The 23,994-nt window shown below is 36.2% G+C and overlaps 2 protein-coding genes across 3 annotated transcripts in view; both read left to right on the top strand.

The window, feature by feature from the left end:
- Positions 1-1,561: 1,561 nt before the first annotated feature.
- On the top strand, positions 1,562-9,443 carry trmt10a (tRNA methyltransferase 10A). The gene is made up of 8 exons (XM_048185712.1): positions 1,562-1,712; positions 2,512-2,713; positions 4,463-4,625; positions 4,792-4,863; positions 4,957-5,031; positions 5,422-5,571; positions 5,805-5,910; positions 8,740-9,443. Exons 2-8 carry the CDS (start codon positions 2,526-2,528, stop codon positions 8,994-8,996), a joined length of 1,011 nt encoding a protein of 336 aa, XP_048041669.1. The 5' UTR covers positions 1,562-1,712; positions 2,512-2,525; the 3' UTR covers positions 8,997-9,443.
- A 1,996-nt stretch (positions 9,444-11,439) lies between these two features.
- Positions 11,440-23,994, top strand: part of nectin4a (nectin cell adhesion molecule 4a) — a 29,911-nt gene continuing 17,356 nt past the window's right edge. Inside the window, exons 1-3 of one of the 2 annotated variants that reach the window (XM_048185709.1) lie at positions 11,440-12,117; positions 20,871-21,080; positions 21,654-21,821. In XM_048185709.1, the coding sequence (XP_048041666.1) occupies positions 12,069-12,117; positions 20,871-21,080; positions 21,654-21,821 (427 nt within the window). In that variant the 5' untranslated portion in view covers positions 11,440-12,068. Of the gene's footprint in view, positions 12,118-20,867; positions 21,081-21,653; positions 21,822-23,994 lie in introns of both variants that reach the window. The other variant, XM_048185708.1, reaches the window with a different exon arrangement.

The following is a 23,994-nucleotide window of genomic DNA, read 5'->3' as shown; positions in this document are numbered from 1 at the left end:
TTGTAACATTATAAATGTCTTTACTGATTGATTTAATGCATCCTTGCTGAATAAAAGTATTCATTTCTTTAATTTCTTTTCAAAAAAATTAAAATAAAAATTCGTACTGACCCCAAACTTTTGAACGGTAGTGTATAATGCTACAGAAGCTTTGTATTTCAGATAAATGCTGTTCTTTTGAACTTTCTATTCATCAAGAAATCCTGAAAAAAAATATTGTACATAAATATTTTGTACAATTGTACACATTAAATGTTTCTTGAGCAGCAGATCAGCATATTAGAATGATTTCTGAAGGATCATGTGACACTGAAGACTGGAGTAACGATGCTGAAAATTCAGCTTTGCATCACAGGAATTACTTTGTCAAATATATTTAAATAGTACACAGTTATTTTAAATTGTAATAATATTTCACAATATTACTGTTTTTTTACTGTATTTTTAATTAAATAAATGTAGCCTTGGTGAGCAGACGAAACTTCTTTTAAAAACATTAAAAATCTTAGTGGTTCCAAACTTTTGGACTGTACTGTATATATATATATATATATAAACAAACAAACAAACAAAAAGGAAAAAACATTGACACCGGGGTAATAGATAATTTATAACAAAAAAATTGAGAAAAAAAAAACTCAAGTCTTCTCTTTTCCCCCCTCCCTTTTATATACAGTCAAAACAAAAATTATTCAGACATTTTTGATATATTTTTACTAGTGGGTACAGGACACTATAGTTCATTTATGTAAGTGAGGATAGCAAAATAAAGTAAACTGTGACATATTATACCCAATAATTCTTCATACAGTGGAACCAAAAATTATTCAGACACATGTTTTGCTTAAGTGTTATCTGACATAATTAATATTAAATTTTTCTGACACAGTTTAACTCTGAGATCTTGTCATATTTTATTACCATTTTTTAAAACTGTAGTGAATAAACCGTATTAATGAATGAAATGTTCAAGGTGTCTGAATAAATTTTGGTTTGACTGTAGGCCTACAGCACACAATTAAATATTATAAAAATGTATAAATATGATACAATGTTATGTAGCCTACTATACGGTGTGATGGATTTTAAGACTTTGACATTGCTGGAAGTAGAAATAGTATCCAAATAATAATTCTTTACAAAAAAGGGCTTTATAGACAAAACAATCGCACTTATGAAAAAAGAAATCTTCGCTGGAAAAATAAATAGATTTATTAGAAAATAGGCCTACTTTTAGATTTTAGATTTACTCTTAGATTCTTGTCAAAATTAGGAAAGCCAAATGATCCTTATGTAGGCTAACAATGAAAAACTGTCCAAGAAAGAAGCAAAAACAATCAAACAGAATTTTCTCCAAAAAGTAGTTAACTGTGTGCAAAAAAAAAAAAAAAGAAAAAAAAGGTGGGGGACAAACTGATCTACCACTCCACAAAAGGAGCAGTGAATCCTTTTTTATTATTATTTAATATAATTTAATATTTATTTAATATAAAGATTGACAGGGTAAAATCGATGTAGAAATTTAAAAGATAGCCTACCTCTTTTAACCTTATTAGTGATTAGATATTTGTGGGTTAAATGTCCTTACTTGCCCTCACCAACATGGCGAACTGTGGCCGTTCTGTTCTTACGCTGAACGAGTCGCTTTTAAATGACGCAGCATATTATAGCACATGAGATGACAGCCCTACTGCAAAGGCAGCAGTTTAGAGGTAGTTTTCTCTTTCATATTCGTAATTCTGCTATTTTTGAAGTAAATTATCACTATGTTATCGGCCATTTTATAACCTATGTCGGTATGCTCGTTTATGGTGTTTTGTATATTTTGATAGTCAGACTCTGAATCCAGCTGTTGTTTGTGAATTTATTAAGACGTAGATATCTTAAGTTAACCTGTGTTGCATGTTAAATAATATGGAAGTAATACCTTTATACAATAAAATAACTGTCAAAGCTCATGATACCACAGGCAAAAGTGGCATAAAGGTTGTTAGTTGCCATCTTTGGTAGAAAGCTATTCTAGGCATCATAGTCGCGGTTAAACGCTCATACGGTAACCACAAATTGTGTCTAAATATGAACGGGTTTTGTTACATCGGTGTGTAGGTGTTATTTAAATTGTACGAGTACTGCTCTGGGTGGCGATTCATCTCAGTGACTCGAATCTTTTGAATCAGTTCACTTAAAAGATTCGCCCACGGTTTCGACCAGTGGCCCTATATAAATAAGTAACTTGACTATTCTCTTTAGCAATTCTTTAAAAAAAAATCTTATTACCCTTTATTACAATATGTAACGTACACATAAGGCTCCAGAAAGGTTTTATGCAACATGTCCTTTTAACGTTTATCAATTGTTGAGCATCTTTTCTCAAGCCCAAATAAATTATGATTTTCAGACACATTCTTGTATCATTTTAACTGAATGTTCTGTCATGTTTACACAATAGTAGTGGGGATATCCAAATCTGTTGAGTTAAAAACTGTCTCTCAATATTATTTGCTACTCCAGGATCTTCAGATTAAATGGCCACAGATATGGCCAGTGCGCCTGCAGTGCAGGAGAGAAGCCATCAATGTGCAAACAATGAAAATGAATCTGCAAAGGATGAAAATGAGACAGTACAGACTGGAGAAACTGAAACGCTGTCTAAAAGACAAAGGAAGAGACTTCTTAAGAATCAACAATGGGAAGAACAGAGAGAACTTCGCAAGTAAGCAGTGTTGTTTTCATATTATTTATACACTTAGAGTTTTTTATTAATGTTCAGAATGAGCTTTTATTTTAATTTAGTTTCAGCAATTTTAGTGCTTGTGAAATAGTACTTTTATTTCAGTTAGTATTATCATGTTTTTTTGTCTAATACTTACATTTTATTTCAGTTAATGATTTGTAATAGTTAGTTAAATATAACAACACTACAAGTAACCATTCAAAATGATGAGACACAAGGCAAAACTGTTTGCTCTACTAATACATGGTCAAACGGCTCATGCTTATAGTATTTTAATATGACGAGTCATTCTATAATTTAGGGTATGTTTCACCTCAGCAAAAAGAGTAAAAACAATATGCTTTCTAAATAAAACAATAACGGTAACATAGTTGATAGGTAACATAGTTGACAATTTCACCATTTTTCTTCATAAGTTCAATGGCAGGTTTTGTCTGGTTAACCTCACATTTTAATATCTATTTGAATTAAAATCATAAATATATTGCAAACCATAACAATGCGCCCAACGTAGTTGATGGGCAATTAAAGGTGCAATATGTAAGATGTCTGTCCGCTAGAGGTCGCTAGAGGCCTATTCAAAACAAAGGCGTAGCTTGATGATGCCAAGTTTTAGAGCGGAATCTCTAAACATATGGTCTCCACCTCAACGGACGGTGCAAAAGAATAGGGATAGGACTCAGGCAGAAATCATGTTCATGGATGCGATTATTAACGTTACTGTAGTATGAAGCAGAGCAGGACTGAGTGTTGTGGGAGCTGAATGAGGCCGCTGGAGCCTCACGAGCAGCGGTACTTTTATTATAACACAGTCGCCGGCTCCACTTCCGGTTATGAGCATGAGGTAACGCAGCTCTGTTTATAATATTAGATACATTTGAGTCTGTTGAAAATGATGTTATACTCTGTGCATTCGCTCGGTGGCTGCTGTGAGACACTGTTGCACACTGCAGTAAGACAGATCGATTTAAGAAAATCATATTAAATATTGGATGGCTTGTATTGATAAATGGCATGCAATTAATTTTAAAATGTATTGTGTGATGGAGAAAATTCTGTATTACTGTTACTAAAAATAAAGCTGCATCTGATTATGCTATGTTAGCTACTTGACAAAATAGAGTTTTTCTCTGAGGCATGGCAAAGCATGATACTCGCAAAAAATCAAGAAAATTAGATTTAAACAATAAGACCGGAAACCGAGGGTAATGCGGGTATGACGCCATTGACAGGCGACTCCTCACACGTCCCGGAGCCTTGGTTAAAATCGAAATTTTCTCATGATTTACAAATAGTTGTAAACATTTGAGATATTGTAAGTACTCAAGTGAACAAAATATATAACACTGACCTAATGGATTTTGGATATTTTACTGCAAAATTCTTACATAATGCACCTTTAATAGACTCCTTGACAATAGGTCATTACAGATAAAATATAGAAAAAAAAGTATAATATATACCATAAAGTGTTCAAAATATCTGCTGCAGAAGAAAATGACATCACATGATGCTGGTCACATGGTTTTGGGATAAACCGTTTTCAAGGGCTGTTTGGTTAGTAACATAATTGACAGAATTTTTGCGGACATAAATAAAATGAAATATTTTCTTATTGGAAAGAAAAATAAATTTAAACCCTACATTATAGAATGTCCCAGGAGCTTTAATTGTCCCTTGTCATATTGCTGTTGGGGTTTAATGTGTTTTTCCCCCCTGGATGTACAGACAGAAGCGGAAAGAGAGAAAACAGCAGAGGAAACTCGAGAGACAAGCGCAGGCTGATGACGGAGTGGAGTGGACAGGAAAGAAGCGTTTGCGCAGGTCGGCAGAGCCCAGCTCTCTCAGACTGGTCATAGACTGCAGCTTTGATAACCTCATGATGCTCAAGGTGAGCTCTGCCCCTTCACAACATCTGTAGTAGCAACAACTTCAGTAAAAGGCTTCTTACAACTCTCTTTGCTCACTTTCATAATGCAATCTAGCTGTTGCACTGAAAAATCTTGTTGAAAGAACTAAATTTAATAAAGCTTGCATATTTATTTCTTATTGAGTAGGATGTAAAGAAACTTCACAAGCAGATTCAGAGGTGCTATGCTGAGAACAGACGCACCCTACATCCCGTACAGGCAAATGTTTCCTTCATATAAATATATATATTTATTGAAAATGTGATTTTTAAAATCAAACTTAAAGCCTTAACAGCCTTTTCATATTTATAGTTTTACCTCACAAGTCATGGCGGTCAGTTAAAGCAAATCATGGACGAAATTAACAAAGGCTGGGTCAACTGGAAGGTAAGTTGTGAAATGACACTACTAATAATAAATTTTACAAATATTTATTCTGTCCACACTTTTGTAAAGTCATCTGACAGTCAACTGCTGTCACAAAACTATTGTTTGCTGCAGACATCTTAGCAAGACAAAAACATGAAAACTAGTTCCGCCCGAATAGGTTTTTTTTTCATTGCACAAAACTGTTTTGTGGTCTTGTTAATGATATTTTGTATATTTTTAAACCAACTGTCACCCACACAAGAAGAAAACTCATTAATTCTGCACAAATCATGATTCTTAATGCAAATTTTACCTGAAAGGAAATGAGCTATATGAGAACATTTGATGTATGAAAGTTGGATAATGGAAAGTGATGCCTTTAACACATGTAATTTCAATGTGGTGTAGGATGTCCATGTCAAGCCTGAAGCGTTTCATGAAATCATGAACAAGGACGACCTCGTCTACCTCACGTCTGATTCACCTAATGTGCTGCAAGAGCTGGATGAAGCCAAAGCCTATGTGATTGGAGGTCTAGTGGACCACAACCACCATAAGGTGAGTGGCTTGTTACAGTTAGAACTGAAAAAGGAAATTTACCATAAGTCAGTGTAAAGTTCATGGCACTGTTTAATCTCACAGAAAGTCACAGAAAGTAATTTCACTGGCCCGGCTTGCAAGGAGATTTTATTCTGAGCTGAATATAGGGTGGCACTCGTCATAAGTTTTTATTTTTACACTGAAGTCATTACAAGCTCTTGGTTTTGGTGAATTCAAATGCTTTATTACAGGGAATCACATTTGGTCGAGCCCAAGAGCTTGGCATTGCTCATGCTCAGCTTCCTCTGGGCAGTTTCGTCAAGATGAATAGTCGCAAGGTGCTGGCTGTAAATCATGGTGAGATGCCCTTTTTTACATTCTCTCTAAACCCCGTTTACACCTGGTATTAGATGTTTTGGTTGATCGGATCACAAGTAGACGAGGGAGACGCATTCCCGTTTACACCTGGTGTTTTAATCTGTCTCTTTTGTCCACTTTCAACCACTTCTGTCCTGATTTCTTAGGGGGGGACTGCCTATAGATGGGTAAATGTATGAGCTTATAAGCATATGCTTATATCATTCACATATGAACACGAAAGGAGATGGCGAAAAAACATATGCATAAGTTTAAATTCCGTCTGGCTAGCGTGCTTCCCATAAAGTTTACGCAGCAGTAGGTCAGTAGGCACAGAGTAGGTGGTCTTTTGTGGCTGTTCGTATGTATTTGACAACATGAGTATCTACACTACAAAAGCAGTCCAGTCAACACATTTTTGACCACATCTGAAACTGGTCAAAAGTGGATGAGCTCAAAACATTTTAGACCCCGTTTAGACCTGTATTTAGCGTCATACACTTGATGAAATCACTTCTTAAAGGGTTGGTTCACCCAAAAAAAAAAAAAATCTGTCATTTATTACTCACCCTCATGCCGTTCCACACCTCTAAGACCTTTTGTTAATCTTCAGAACACAAATTAAGATATTTTTGTTTAAATCTGATGGCTCAGTGAGGCCTGCATAGGGAGCAATGACATTTCCTCTCTCAAGATCCATAAAGGTACTAAAAACATATTTAAATCAGTTCATGTGAGTACAGTGGTTCAATATTAATATTATAAAGCGACAAGAATATTTTTGGTGCTCCAAAAAAACAACGACTTATTTAGTGATGGCCGATTTCAAAACACTGCTTCATGAAGCTTCGGAGCACAAATGAATCAGTGCACGAGATGGAGCGGGACACGGAAAATGAAGTAAGGCCTGCTATAGTCTACCCGCGGCTTAAGACAATTTCTATTTTCTTTCACACACAGCACAGAGAAACATCTTTCTATAAACCGACCAAACTGCCTGTCAAGTGATAGACGAAACTGACAATGATTTTATATTTTTTAAACAAACGAAAGGCAATGTGGATAAACATTCACAGCCACGATGTGCAGAACACTCTCAAAGATATATAAGAAAACGAATAAAAACATTTTGGATCAATAAACTTTAAAATATATATATTAATAACTGCAGAAAGGCCACACTGCAGATAGATATACATTTCATATGTCGTTAAATCAAATTACATCGGCTAAATTGTCTGTGCGAGCAAGCTTTAACTAATCTACAGCGCAACATTGATGCACCAAAAACCATAATAACCAAATATATAATTGTTTATTTATCAAACATTAATTTACAGAATTGAATTAGAACAGAATATACCGTTCTAATAAATGAAAATAGCCTAATTAAAAAATGCAAAATGCCTGAAGTGCAGGGGAACATATATTTAAAACACAAGCCAGAAGTAGTTAAATAACCCAGAGTGATCTATAAATAAATTAAAATTAAAGAAATTATTAAAATAACAAAATTATAGCTAGAATTGTCAACTTGTCGTTTTAACTGCAGAGACAATAAACGCTAAACTGGAGTGGCAGTCTTTTTAGCTAAACATTAACAGCATCCAAAAATCAAATCCGGCTGAAATCACTTGTAGCTACCCTACCTGAGAGACAAAAATCCAGTCTTTCACGCGATCTGCCTGTGTCCGTTTGAGTCTTTTCAAATAGCGCGCTATAATCAGCTCGTTGGCCGGCAGAAGCGCGCCGCAGTGTTTGTCGTTGAGTTGTATAGGACATGAGCTGTTGGCACATACGTTTTTTTGATCATCTTTTACCATTTCAACGTGCATCCAATTGTACACTTTATCCCAGACATTGTTGAAGATTTAATCCCTGCCGTAAAGATGCTCATCTGTCGGTCACGGATCATGGAAGTGAAACTTAAATCGGTCACAGGTTGGATTTATTCACGCACATTAAAAATATTTATTAAAAGCTTCTTTTTTCACATTTTTATTTATAGTATTAACATAATAGGCTGTATATTAACCTATTGGGAAAGAACCGGTATGTCTATGTAAAATCAGATATTGAGCGCCCCCATATCTCTTCTCATAACACCTCTGCGACGATTCGACTGTGAGATTGGTAGTCGAATCAGGCTCCTCCTATCGAAGATTCGAATCGTCGACTATTCAGGGTCACCCCTAGTACTCACATTAACTAATTTAAATATGTTTTTAGTACATTAATGGATCTTGAGAGAGGAAATGTCATTGCTCCCTATGGGATCAATGCGCCATCGGATTTCAACCAAAATATCTTAATTTGTGTTCCGAAGATTAACGAAGGTCTTACTGGTGTGGAACGGCATGAAGGTGAGTAATGACAGAATTTAACTAATCCTTTAGTGTCAGGTGTAAACAGATATCCATTCAAATGACACCTCTTCTGTTCTGTATGGAGGTTTCTACCATGAATGAAAAATAAATAGTGGTAATTGTGTCTTTATCTCACAATTCCTACTTTTTTTCTTGCAATTCGGACATTAATACTCAGAATTGTGAGTTTATATCTCATAATTCTGAGAAAAAAAGTCAGAATTGCAGGATATAAACTTGAAATTGTGACTTTTTTTTCTCAGAATTATGAGATATAAACTCACAATTCTGAGTATTAATGTCCGAGTATTAATGTCCGAGATAGTCGCAATTTTTTTTAGGTAAATTTAGTTTAAATAGTTTCTTTTTTTTTTATTCTATGGTGGAAACAAGCTTCCATAGTAATATACTACTTTTAAGTTTCCTGCTAGAAATTAACAAATCATTTTCTGTCCTGTTGCAGTTTTTGAGATCATCCTAGCATTCCTGGAGAAACAAGACTGGCAGGAAGCTTTCTTTACTGTTCTGCCACAGAGGAAGGGAGCTGTGCCAGTGGGCCAGGAGAACAAGCTCGGAGAGGAAGACTCTGATGAAGACTCAGACACAGAACCTCCAACCTCAGAAAGGGGAACGGACTCAAAGGACCAATCAGATAGCAAACAAGAAGAGCACAAACCTTTACTAAACCAATCAGATTCCAGCGAGCGAAACACAGCATAGAGAGACGTAACATATTTGTGCCATTTCATCTTCTTTTTTTTTTTTTTGCAAATTTTTAATTGGTTGTTTGTTTTTCCTTTTAGTTTATTAATATCTCAGTTTGAAGTTTGAGATGCTTGGACTTTTTGTTGAAATATCTTATGAGGAAAAACTAAAAAAAAAGAAAAATTACCTTTTTTTTTTTTTTTCAACATTTTCCATTAAAAAATAATAGTGTAAATCTTGTGAAAAGAAAATAAACAATTCCAGTATTACTACTAGTTTTAGAACAATGAGGCTTTTGTTCATTGTAAACATTTGATGCCTTTGACCAGCTGATGTAGAGAATATTTTTATCCTATAAATTCATACTGTTGACTAAAGTGTAGATTTGTTATATTGTAAAAGGCAATAAAAGGCATAAAAATGGATAAAAGGATAAAAATGAAACAGAACTGAGGAACAGAATCTGCATATTTCCAGTTTTTGCTGTTCTGCCACAGTGGGATTTGTACCTTTGGGCCAAGAAAACAAGCTCGAACATGGCAAGATTTAGATATAAGCCACCCAATCTCAGAAAAGAAAAAAAGATCAATCAGACAGCAAAAGGAAGGTACACAAAACTGTTAAAACAGTCAGATTCCAGTAATAGGAATATAACAAGTAGGGAGAAACTTGATATTCAGTCTTTTTTTCATTTTGCATTTGTTTTGCTTTCATATGTTTGTTCAGTTTAAGTTTAATGAAATCTGGCATGCATTTGAGATGCTTATGCTTATGCATTTGGATTTTTGTTGAAACAAATTTGATACAGAATGTTGCTTTTTCAGCCTCAGACATTTAAAAGGAATGGTAAAAGGTATATTTTATATGTTGTGAGTTAGGGAAAGTTGCTTTTAAAAGTAATGCGTTACAAAATTGTGTTACTCCGTAAAAAGTAAGTAGTTGCGTTATTTAGTTACTGTTTATGGAAAGTGATCTGTTACAACTGTGTTACTTTTTCTCACATGGACTTGGCCTTGGCAAATGTAACGGCCCTTTCACACCAAAAGTGAAATGAATAAGCCTCAGGCTGGAGGAAATGCAAATTCACGTCTGTACAGTAGAGGGCGCAGCTCAAACAACCTGTCAGCTGTGCTGCCATTCTGGGCTGCAGAACTGAATCATCGAAGAAATTGGTTAATAAAATTGAGGTCTATATTTGTATTATTTAACATATTTAATTATTTGCAGCTTTGCTTAATATTCTGAGTTTGCATTTCATTGTTTTTATTTATTTTGAAGAACACTAAATCTGTCGTTGTGCAGGTGAGATGAGGAAATGCATGTTCACATTTAGTCTAAAAGTACAATAACCATCATGTTTACACAGCGATTCTGCACCTCACGCCTGATTTCTGTCAACACGGGGACAGGAGAGGTGTCAGTCAATAAGACTTGCATAATATGTTACTCTACTAGTTACTTGAAAAAGTAATCTGATCACGTAACTCACATTAATTGTAATGCGTTACCCCCAACACTGCAGCTAATAGACCTAAATTTAGTTAAATGATAAGAATATTTATTATTGTGGATCACTCAAGCAGACGTGCTTGTGTTTTGAAGCAGTAAGTTTTGCATTATATTTGAAAACTACTCAAATTGTCCCCTAGATGTCAATATACACCTATACTTGATTTCATCAAATAAACTTGAGCTATTAGTTTGATTTAAATTAAAAGAAAAAATTAGAAGGTATGATGAGATTTAATAGACACAAATCTTGATTTCTGTTTTCAAATGATTTACATTAGTGTACATAAACCTAGAGTACATAGAGTACATTAGAGTACATAAACATATATTCATAGACATATATGAAAATCACAGTGTATTTCTTTTATGAGAGCTTTCTTTACGATGAATAACTGTCTTTTTCAGCTCAAACCCTCATTTGGAACACTATTCTGTTGAACACAGTAAAACTGCCCGGGGCTTTAACTGTTTTCAGGAGGGAGAACAGGTTTACAGTTTTGGTGCTCCCTTTCCAATAGGGCAGGAATGCAACCAGATACATGACAGTTCAGGTTAGATTCAAGATAAATAGAAATGTAGCAACAAAAATAAATCAGATATGCTGTCCGGTAGTTGAATCTTATTTGATGCATAAAACCTTATTGGATACCAGGAAACACTACTTGCATTAGAATAATGATTTGCTACTGAACAGATAAATTGGCAAATAGGATAAATTCATTTCAAGGTCAAACTATAAATTATATGTTCTGAAAGATCTTGTATAAACCCATAAAACCATTTTCATTGGGATCATTATTTGTTCCTAAATCCCTGGTCTTTTTCAGACTAAATCTGTTTTTCACAAAAGATTATGGCAATAATCTCCAGATTTTTCAGGTGAGTTCGACCATTAAAGATCATTAAAGAGACTTTTAAACCAGTAGCTAGATTGAATCATCCGACTGGGAAGAAACACCCGGATTAAAAACTGGAAAGTTGAGTTCAGCAGTGCGCGTAAGAACATGTGCGCGACTGCGCAATACAGAACTGCCTTTTCCAACAGGTGCCTTTGAGAGATTCCTCTCTCAGAGCTATTTAACGCATTCTCAAACCGAACGTCAGAAGAATGATGGAAATACTTTTTCTCAACATGTCATAGATCATAAAATAATACGAAAACACCTTAAACTGGAGTAAAACTTTTGTGCGCTCCCATTAGGATTTACGCATGGAGAAACGTTCGCTTTTATGGAAATAATCCATACACATTCTATTAACTGATATCGTTTTCTCTCTTTTTTTTTTATTTTTTTTTTTAAATCAAATGAATTAATCGATACATCTTAGATACTGATTCTGAACAGAGTGGTTTTGTTTTCCTGCACTGGATCTCCCCAACGTGATCTTATCGTATATGGGAGTATCCTCTCCTCTTCTCCAACATCTGTGATCGGTTGGATTGATTGGGAATACAACTACAGCTCAAATACAGCTCTTGACAGGGACACTGTTTTGCTCTATTAATAATGACCATCACATTGAGATCTCCAAACTGATAACTTGGGCTCAGGTGAAAGTCTGAACTTGAGGACGATGAAGACAGTTTCATATATTCTTGCTGCGTTGATCTTCTGGAACTCAGGTGAGCCACTTCATATAGTTTAGGCTATAATAAATACATTTCTGGTGCATTTGGACATATTTTAAAACGCGTTGCAGGATTTTGAGTTAAACGTTTTGGAAAAGAACTTCACAACACGTTACGGTTGTCTGATATTACTGGAAGAACTGGTTTCTATGACAAATTGAGTGTGATTCAGTGTGACAGACAGGCGCTCCCTGCTCGCGCGCACGCACAAACACACAAACTGTGAGTTATACGCAGAGTCTTAAGGAGTGTTTTCTGGGTTGATGAAGTTGTGAGAATAAGGGTGTGATGAATCTGAGGGTGTTGTCCACGTAACTTACATTTTTGAGTGTTTTCCTGGTGTAGGAGGTATTCATTCAGCTGTACATGAGTGTTGATTCAGGGTCATTGGTTCTGAACATGTGATACAACCAGATTCATAGATTTAACACACCAGACACTAAAGGCGTGACAAAAGCAGATAGAACCCATTAAATAAAGTTTAGGGTGCTGCATGACTCGACGCGACACATTTCCAAAAGTAAACTGATGCCAGGTTCTATTTGTGACGTACTCCAAGCGCTCGCGCTACTTCTTGTATGGAGGACAAATGAATTTGCAATGGTCGCGTCCAGTGTGGACACAGTTTAAGACATTCCTACATCACCATCCTTTGCTGGTCCTGGAACAGCATTCCTACAGTCATGAGTTAGGCCTCTGATGTTAGAGTTTATGGTCAGAACCTTGAACAACATTCCAGTCAACCAATTATTTTGAGATTTGAGACCAATATTGTTTTTTATGATAATTTTGGTTATTATATTCTGATATTCAGAACCAGGCAGAATCCATTTTTAATTACTGTAAGGCACTTAACAGTCCTAGATTATGACTGATTTCTCAACGCTTGGTAGATTTTGAACTGTAAATAACAATAGGCTAAACATAATATATTTCTTATTCATACATAGACTAGAATTATTTTATGATCATTTTGGTCATTATTGTCCGACATTCACAACCAGACAGAATCAGTTTTTAATTATTTTTTAATTATTTTTACTTTTTTGACACAATAAATGATCATTATAGCCTTATAAAAGAAAAATTAAATTTTTTTTCATTATAAAAAAAAAATGTGTTATTGTTGTTGTTAATGCCATTATACTGTACATATATGGTATGCTAAATTATTGTATCATCTAGATGATTGCTAGAGAATAATTGGCTGTTAATAAAATAATAATAATTAGGTTATAAAAAAATACATTATTACCAGTGAATACCGTTTTTATTTGTTATTCTTCAGAAATCCACCAAATTAATATATATGAGTTGACCTAATATTTAATAACCGAGTACACTAATGAAGTGCTTGTATTAGTAAAAATATCTGTAACACTTTAGATTAGGGAATACATGTTCACTATTAAATGGTTGCTTATTAGCATGTATATTACTAACATATTAGCTGTTTATTAGTCCTTATAAAGCACATGTTAATGCCTTATTTAGCATGACCATATTCTACATCCCTTAACCCTACCCCATACCTAAACATAACCACTACAACAACCTACTTACTATCAATAAGCAGTAATTATGAGTTTATTGAGGGAAAACTCCTAGTTAATAATGAATATGTGTTCTAAACTGTTACTAATATCAGTCAAATCAATTAGATCTATCTCTGCCATTAATGCCCACTTATTTAAGGCTAGTATTAGGCAACAAATGACAACCACTAGAAGGATGTTGACTCAGGAACATGTCATACTGGGGTAAATCATGTTGTGTGACGGTGACAGAGGATCTATGTCAACAAGGATATGTCTGGGAGGCTTGTCATTACTCTTCATTGATGTAATGCTCTAGTCTTTGCAAACTGGACAACTGACTGTTGTGACCGCGTGGTCAAGGATCTGGGCTACTGACACAAAGGTCAATCCAGAGTTAGAGTGACTCAGAAAATAATTAAAGGGGTTACAGCTGAATCACTGCCCTGAACTGAGAAGCTATTAGAGTTAATAGATTATGACCATTTTTTTTTAACCATGAGTAGATACAGTTGTAAGAAAAAGTATGTGAACCACTTGCAGAATCTTTGAAAATGTGAAAAATTTTAACAAAATAAGAGAGATCATACAAAATGCATGTTTTTTTTTGTTTAGTACTGTCCTGAGTAAGATATTTTACATGTTTAAGATGTTTATATATTGTCCACAAGAAAAAAAAAAGCTGAATTAATTCAAATAACCCCATTCAAAAGTATGTGAATCCTTGACTGTTTTTTTGTTTTGTGATGGTTGTTCATGAGTCTCTTGTTTGTTCTGAGCAGTTGAGCTCTGTTCTTCAGAAAAATCCTCCAGGTCTTGCAGATTCATCAATTTTAAGCATTTTTTGCATATTTGAACCCTTTCCAGCAGTGACTGTATGATTTTCAGATCCATTTTATCACACTGAGGACAATTGAGGGACTCAAACACATTAAAAAAGGTTCAAACATTCACTGATGCTCCAGAAGAAAACACGATGCATTAAGAGTTGGGGGGTGAAAACTTTTGAATTTGAATATCAAGGTAAATTGTACTTATTTTTTCTTCCGGGAAACATGCAAGTATCTTCTGTAGCTTCCGGAGGGCAGTACTAAATGAAAAGCAATGATATTTCAATAAAATAAGAACAATTTGGACATCTTCATCCTGTTCAAAAGTTCAACTCTTAATGCATCAGTGAATGTTTGAACCGTGTTTGAGTCCCTCAATTGTCGTCAATGTGAAAAGACGGATCTCAAATTCATACAGTCACTGCTGGAAAGGGTTCAAATATGCAAAAGATGCTTGAAAAAACTGAAGAATCTGCAGGACCTGGAGGATTTTTATGAAGAACAGAGCTCAGTTTAACTGCTCAGAACAAACAAGGGATTCATGAACAACCATCTCAAAAAACCAAAACCAAAACCAAAAAACAGTCGTAGATCATCCAGGTAACCACACACAGTTTTAAGAATCAAGGGTTCACATACTTTTGAATGGGGTCATTTTAATAAATTCAGCTTTTTTTTGTCTTTTGGACTATATATAAACATCTTTTATGTAAAATATCTTACTCAGGACAGTAAAGAACAAAAAATAACATGCATTTTGTATGATCTGTCTTATTTTGTTAAAATTATTCACATTTTTTATTCATACATGGGGCCCAGTCAACATAATGTACGCATAACATCCTTGTTTGTACTATATATTTATTTTATTTTTTAATATATTATTTGAATGGTTTTGTATTTAAATGCAAAATTAGCTTGTAAGTAGTTCAGCTTATTCATTCAGCTTTGTGTTGAATTGAGTGTTTGCTTATGCTTGTCTGCCACCCAAAAGTAATTAGCCCTGAGACACATAACGAGTTGAGCAGCATATCTACCTCTGCTCCACAAACGCTCTTCCAGACATCTGTTTGTCTCTCACCCCTCTTCCTTGCTCTTATTTTGTTATCCAAATCTATGCCCGTGTCTGCTTCGCCTCTCTGTTCTCTGTGCCAGTTCAATAGAGTGTTAAACGGTTCATGTTACCACCGTATTGAAGGTAACAGATGACCTCAGCCAATGTGGCCCAACTTTCCTTTTACTGCAGGTATATTTCATGCAGGTATATCTCTTGAAGGTGTTACTTCTATTCTTTTTAAAGCCCTGCTTGAATCGCCTTAAGCTGTATGATATATGGCATAGTATTTTTTTGGTCTCGTCCTTTAACTTGTGGTCTCATCTTGCTATTCAGTATGTGATGTCACAGTTATGAGTGCTACAAGGAACTTGGTCTGGTGGATTTTTTTTAACATCGAAAGCAACACAGAGCAATACATTGTAAAATACAAAATGCAATGACATAAAAAGTCATTTAAATACATAGTTTTACAGCTGAATGACTAATTCAGGGATGTTGTCTTACAAAACTGCCATGGGGGAGGAAACTTCAAACTTAAAGTATAATATTCAATATTCAAAAACTTCAAAAATTATATAATATTATATAGTATGAAGTATAAATATATAGCTGTGGTCTTAAACTCAATTTCTGGAGGGCCACAGCTCTGCATTGTTTTTGCTCCAATCTATCTACTCCATAAAATTTTGGCAACAGATTACAAGCAATATTATTAATTAAATTCAACAAATAGAATTGAGTTAGAATTAATCAAATTAATTTCTCAATGTCAACCATTTAAAACGAGTAAAATTTAAGTAAAATTAATTAAGATTAAGAACTGTTTATTTTTTATTGCCAACATTGAAGACACCTGATGATAACAAGTAAAATCACTGAAGGAAAGAGAAACACACAGATTAGCAGAGGTTTAGATGTTGATTTTATTGAAAAGGTTTGCTCACCATTAGGTTGCCCAGTTTGACTTATTGCTTTTTCTTTCAGTTTGTGGTTTTTGTAATGGTGTTTGCTAATTTTACACATTTTAAATGGTTGACTTTTAAGGAATTAATTAGTTTAATTCTAACTCAATTCTTATATGTTGAATTTAATTAATAATATTGCTTGTAATCTGTTGCCACAATTTTATTGAGTAGAGTATTACTTTTTACAGTGAAGGTCTTCACGATTACTAGAAACTTCCAAGCAGGTGTGAACTGGAGCTGGTTGAAGCTAAACTCTGCAGGACTGTGGCCCTCCAGGAACTGAGTTTGAGACCACTGATATATTGGCTATGTCTACCAGCCACTTTATTAGGTACACCTTCTAGTATCGGGTTGGACCCCTTTTCCCTTCAGATCTGCCTTAATTCTTCATGAGATTCATGACATTCCTCAGAGATTTTGGTCCATATTGACATGAAAGGATCACACTGTTGCTGCAGATTTGTCAGCTGCACATCCATGAAGCGAATCTCCCGTTCCACCACATCCCAAAGGTGCTCTATTGGATTGAGATCTGGTGAATGTGGAGGCCATTTGAGTACAGTGAACCAGTTTGAGATGATTTGAATTTTGTGACAGTGCATTATCTTGCTGGAAGAAGCCATCAGCAACAATATTTAGGTAGGCTGTGGCATTTAAACGATGCTCAATTGACCCTTCGCAAAGACCCGCCCCCCTTAGTTACTGTTGCTGTGTCCGGCAAGCCATGGCGCTGTCACGCAACACGCAGTGAAAAATACACTGTGGAGCAAAGAGGACACTGACAACACGTCGACAGACAAGACAAAGCAGGTTACTTATGATATTAAACAAAGTCCCAGCTTTCAAACTGTAGTTTTTTTTAAGAAATTCAAACAATAAAAAAGTTTTGTGGCTCTTTAATGTGTCGTGACAGATTGCTGTAGCGCCTCAGCTCAAGCGGCTCGTGAACCGATCATCTCTTCCTACTAGTTCATTTATAGCATCAAATAAACATGAATGAACATGAGAAGGAATGTTGTTTCAAACGCGGAAAGACGTCAGTATGCACCATTTTTCAAGTTCAAGTCCACCGAGGTTAATCTTCCAACTCCTGACTGCTTTGTTGGACAAAATGGCGGATTTGGCGTTCTGATTGGTTAGATCGCTTGTCAATCAAACTCCTGGCGAAGCGTCATTTGGTACTAAGGGGCCCAAAGTGTGCCAAAAAATATCCCGCACACCATTACACCACCAGCAGCCTGAACTGTTGATACAAGGCAGGATGGATCCATGCTTTCACGTTGTTTAAATCTGACCCATCTGAATGTCGCAGCAGAAAACTAGACTCATAAGACCAGGCAACATTTTTCCAATCTAAATTGTCCAATTTTGGTGAGCCTGTGTGAAATGTAGCCTCAGTTTCCTGCTCTTTGCTGACAGGAATGGCACCGGTGTGATATTCCGCTGCTGTAGTTCATCTGCTTCAAGATTTGACATGTTGTGTGTTCAGAGATGCTCTTTGCAGACCTCGGTTGTAACAAGTGGTTATTTGAGTTATTGTTGTATTTCTATCAGCTGGAAAAAGTCTGGCCATTCTCCTCTGACCTCTGACATCAACAATGCATTTTTCTCCACAGAACTGTCACTCACTGGATATTTTCTCTTTTTCGGACCATTCCCTGTAAACCCTGGAGATGGTTGTGTGTGAAAATCCCAGTAGATCAGTTGGCACCAACAACCATGTCACGTTCAAAGTCACTTAAATCACCTTTCTTCCCAGTTCTGTCATGAAATTCTAAATGGTGCAGGCTGATGGTTCAAGCTGATGATAATTACAGCGTTAACTACGTGGCACAAGCTGAGGTTCAGATTGCATCTTCAGCCAATGAGCTTGTTGCTCAACGCCTTTAAATGGCTGGTTACATTCACTATAGCTCTATAGCTTCAGAGTTCCTCTAAAACCCTTCATCTTCCCCAGCTTCACCTGTATAGATCTGCTATGGGGTTACTAATATATGCTATTTGTGCAGCAGCACTATGTCTTACTCGCAGCAGCATATCGGTGTATGTATTGGCAGTAGCAAGTTCCTGTACTTGCTCTGCTGCAGCAGCATAGCAGATGCCACCAAGACCAAATACATTAAAGGGGTGGTTCAGTGTTTTTTTTCTAGGCTTGATTGTGTTTTTGGGGCACAGTTCAACATGTCTTAATGCTTCGTTTTTTGGAAACACTGTATTTTCCATATATTTTACCTTTATTCTACACCTCTGTTTCCATTGTCATTCAAACGGCTTGTTTGACTTCCTGGTTCTATGAAGCCACTCGCTCCGAAATACGCAGTGTGCTCAGATTGGTTAGCTGGCCCAGTGTATCCAGAGCCATCGTGATTCGCTGAAGCGTCCGGAAACGCCACGCCCCTTACCATTCATAGTTAGTGCTTCAGAGGAAATGTAAATAATAGCGCCTATATAGTGTGCCTCAGGGATGACGCATTTTTGTAGGCAAAACCCGGAAGCGAGTTAGCATTTTAGGACTTCCCGTTCCAACGCCGTAAAGTCTATGGGTTTTTTGAATGGGTTTTTGCTAAATCACCTGAAATAAGGTCTGTGGTTAACAAAGCCTCTAAATACTTTCACGTTTTCATCTATGACATAAAACACACCAGTTATAACCCACTTGTGATTTTTAAAACTTTTACTGTGTCTTAAAATCGGCGGTTGCTAACAAATTGCTAAAATGGACTACTTCCTTTGGCGGGGACTTTAGACGTCATCATGACAAACAGGACATTTGGACAGCATTTCTCATGAAAAAGTGGATAAGTATTCATAACAGCGCAGATCATAATCAGTGAGCATGTTTTTAAATAGAGTTGTTTTCTAAATACAGTTTGAGGAAGCTTGGTGGTGACGACGTTGATCCGCGACCATGGTGTGCTGTAGTCCGTTTATAGCCTACTTTTAGCCTTTTACATCTGACGACTTTATTTAGGCTTCAAAATCTATAAATGTTGTGTTCACTTGTAAAGATTATCTTGATAGACAAAACGTGTAAGTGTCATAACCCTTTGTTAAACACAGAGCTTATTTTCTGCGATTTTCCAAAAGTCTATGGGAAAAATGCATAGGCTTTCAACCGAGGGAACCCGTGCGCCACTAACTTCCGGGTTGGCCTACAAAAACACGTCATCCCTGGGGTACTATATTGCTGTATCAAATTGAGCCGAATCATACCCAGATGAAGAGGGTAAAGCAGAACCTCTGCAATCACGGCTTTTAAAGGACGTTTATGAATGGTATTTATTTTGTATTTGTATCAAAGTATTTAGATATGCTGTCACTACTGTTTGTTAGTTTTCAATATACAGTTTTATCCTGATTAAAGCTTTAATGTAGCTGAACACATGACTGAGTAGTGGCATTTTTGTAAAGGTAGCATTTAATTTATAGCATGAACAACTGTTTATCTATGAACATAGACGTTTTTTCGACAAGTAACAGTTATACACTAGAATTTAGCTAACTGGCTAGCGAAGCAAAAACGAGTTGCATGTCCTTGATGCAACCAAAAATAGCAACAGAATCATACTTTTAAAAGACATGTACAAACAATAAAAACGTACTTACAGTCTGAAGACAATAAAAAGCAGCATCTGCTTTTAAAGTGGGAACTGCTTCATCTTTCAGTAAAAGCCTTTGTGTAAATTCAGCATTGAACTTGTGTAGATTCTGGAAGATGTCTTCAGCAGTGCATCCAGTGTAGAAAATATCAAAGATTATAATGGGTTCTATTATCTTTTGACGCGTCGCGCCGCCCGCGTCCGATGTACACAACTCTTCCGCTTTCATTATGCTGCATGACACGGCTTCGCCCACTTTGTTGCGTGTTCCCGGGGGCGTGTTTTGCAGGGTTTATGATGTCACCAACCCAGGAAGAAGCTTGTTGTAGTCCAAACCAGACGTATTTGTAGGCATTAAACTCTCATAACTTTAAAAGACAATATCTCCTTTTGCATTGAACTTTCAGCGCTGTAACTTTGCAGATACTGTTTATGCTCAAGCAGCAACATTACACACTAACTAAAGTTAAAAAAGTGAAATCGCATTGAACCACCCCTTTAACTTGTTCATATCCCATACCATGCTAAAAAACTTCATGCTAATTATATATATAATCACTGCTCTTCCACCAATTCTTCCACTATTTATGGTTACAACAATAATTCAAATGATGTGCTTTCCAACCAAAGTATAATTACTACATGTTTATCAAACAACTTCCAGCATGGCTCATCAAATTGAATTTGTTTCTTTTATCATATTGCTGTTGCCAGAATGTTGTTAAAGCATTCTGCTACTCTGTCTTTCTCTCTTTTAGCAGCCTGTGTAAGTGGAGAACAAGAACCCTTTCTAGAGCCCTCTAAGTCCCCCTGGGATCTGCAGTCTTTGGCAGAGGAGGAAACGCGTTTACCCTGTCGATTCAATGTATCAAAGAGTGAGATTAAGGTGGTGCAGGTGCTGTGGGTTCGAGTGAACTCAAATGGAGCTGAAGAACAGATTATCACCGCTCATTTCAGTGAAGGACAGACAGGTAAAACAAACTTTTTTGTCTTTTATCACAGATGTCAAAACTTAAATTGTTGCACATTTTTGTATCATAATTAATACACTCTTTTACTAATATCATTATCACCAAAGAAAAAAACCCTTTTGAAACCTTTATGTATTTATTTTTTTTAAAGTGTAACTATAACAGTCTCCTCTCACAGAATCATTTTAAAAATGTATTTTACTAAATAGTATTACAGTTTGCTCTCTGTTTAATCTGATTGTTGGCTCATCCTTAATCTAGTAATGTAACTGTACTTGTACTGTACAATTCAGTTCAATTCACTTTCAATTTTGTACTCATCTTGCATTCATTTACATTGAATCATTAAGAATATGTTTTTTTCCAAATTGACAATATTACAACAATTTATAAAACAGGAGCCAACAGAGCAGAATATTGCTTCTTCATTTTAATTTTCAAAATGTTTTTTTGTGTGTGTGTTTCTTTGTGTGTGTGCGTCATTCTTTGTCATATGTGTCACTGAAACACGTACAAAAAAAAAAAAAAAACATATGGTGGATGTGACACATACATTTTATTTCTCTCTCACAGAAAGCCCTGCATATTCAGGGCGTGTGCGATTCCAGACCAGTGACCCAATAGCAGACTCTGCTCTGATTATTATGCGCACAACTTCTGCAGATGAGGGCAAATACGTCTGCAAAGTCGCCACCTTCCCTGCTGGAAACTTTGAGGCAAAGATTTCGCTCACAGTGTGGAGTAAGTACATTTAATCAGAGCTATATAGGCAAACAAAGACAACAAACTTTTGTCATACAAAACTCTGACTGTTCATATTTAATATATTGGTAAGTGTTGGGAAAGTTACTCTAAAAACATCTTTGTTGATCCTGGAACAACATTCCAATCAACTAATCAGATTTGAGGGACAAGTTTACAGTTTGTCAAGTTTAGGCTTACAACCAGGGTTAGGTGCTTCTACATCAGTGTTATTCATCTGTCATTTCCTTCTGATTTTAGGGATAACTTATGGGTAGGGTTAGGACTACATTTTCTGACACAAAATATGTTGATCCAGGAACTTGTCTTACTTGGCAAAATCACATTGACCTTCAATATTTAAGAAGTAACTGTAATTAAATTACAGGGGAAAAAATCACAGTAATCCCTTACTTTACTTTTTCAAGGGAAAAGTAATTAAATTATACATTACTTAGTAATGCAATACACCCAACACTGATATTGGTACAAACCCGATTCCAAAAAAGTTGGGACACTGTACAAATTGTGAATAAAAACGAAATGCAATAATTTACAAATCTAAGGGTCAAGGCCGCAAACCATACTGGATGCCCGTGATGTTTGGGCCCTTAGACGGCACTGCATCACATACAGGAATGCTACTGTAATGGAAATCACAACATGGGCTCAGGAATACTTCCAGAAAACATTGTTGGCGAACACAATCCACCGTGCCATTCGCCGTTGCCGGCTAAAACTCTATAGGTCAAAAAAGAAGCCATATCTAAACATGATCCAGAAGCGCAGGCGTTTTCTCTGGGCCAAGGCTCATTTAAAATGGACTGTGGCAAAGTGGAAAACTGTTCTGTGGTCAGACGAATCAAAATTTGAAGTTCTTTTTGGAAAACTGGGACGCCATGTCATCCGGACTAAAGAGGACAAGGACAACACAAGTTGTTATCAGCGCTCAGTTCAGAAGCCTGCATCTCTGATGGTATGGGGTTGCATGAGTGCGTGTGGTATGGGCAGCTTGCACATCTGGAAAGGCACCATCAATGCTGAAAGGTATATCCAAGTTCTGGAACAACATATGCTCCCATCCAGATGTCGTCTCTTTCAGGGAAGACCTTGCATTTTCCAACATGACAATGCCAGACCACATACTGCATCAATTACAACATCATGGCTGCGTAGAAAAAGGATCCGGGTACTGAAATGGCCAGCCTGCAGTCCAGATCTTTCACCCATAGAAAACATTTGGTGCATCATAAAGAGGAAGATGCGACAAAGAAGACCTAAGACAGTTGAGCAACTAGAAGCATGTATTAGACAAGAATGGGACAACATCCCTATTCCTAAACTCGAGCAACTTGTCTCCTCAGTCCCCAGACGTTTGCAGACTGTTATAAAAAGAAGAGGGGATGCCACACAGTGGTAAACATGGCCTTGTCCCAACTTTTGGAACTTTGAAACTTCCACATCATTGCATTCTGTATTTATTCACAATTTGTACAGTGTCCCAACTTTTTTGGAATCGGGTTTGTACGTTGGAAGATCACAAACCCAACGTTTGATTTTCTGCATACACTCTGGTCCGCATTGTATCTTTTTCTGGTCAAGAACTGCCTGCTTAAACAGGAAAAGCTTGTCTGACTAAAATAAACCAGTGTGACACCATCAATCTCTTGCAGAATCTTCTTCAAATCATGTGAAAAAACTAATAATAAAACTTTTCATTTAATTTAGATTAGATTTGATCAGGGGTGTCCAGACTCGATCCACGAGGGCCACTGTCCTGCAGAGTTTAGTCTTGCCTCAACACACCTGACTGGAAGTTTCTAGAATGTCTAGTAAGACACTGATTTCAAGTGTGTTTAATTGGGGTTGAGCTGGCCCTCCAAGAGCAGGATTGGACACCGCTGGATTAGATTTAGATTAGACAGAATTGATTTGAGTCTTATGTATATGCAGTAACCCTGCAGCAGTTAGCGATTAAGGATTTAGCCCCCAGGACAAGGAATGAGTAAACCTTTGATTTTTTTTTAACATAACTCATGTCATTTCATTCATCATCCCTTTCATATACCTAGACAACCCGTTAACCACAAGGCTAGTGCTGCTTTGATGAATACATTGTTCCCAGAATAACACACTAGTATTGTGTGAGTCAAAGGGAGTGATGATGGAGGTA

This window comes from Megalobrama amblycephala, linkage group LG3, assembly GCF_018812025.1.
Source record: "Megalobrama amblycephala isolate DHTTF-2021 linkage group LG3, ASM1881202v1, whole genome shotgun sequence".
NCBI lineage: Eukaryota > Metazoa > Chordata > Actinopteri > Cypriniformes > Xenocyprididae > Megalobrama > Megalobrama amblycephala.
This window is presented reverse-complemented; position numbering and strand designations above follow the sequence as displayed.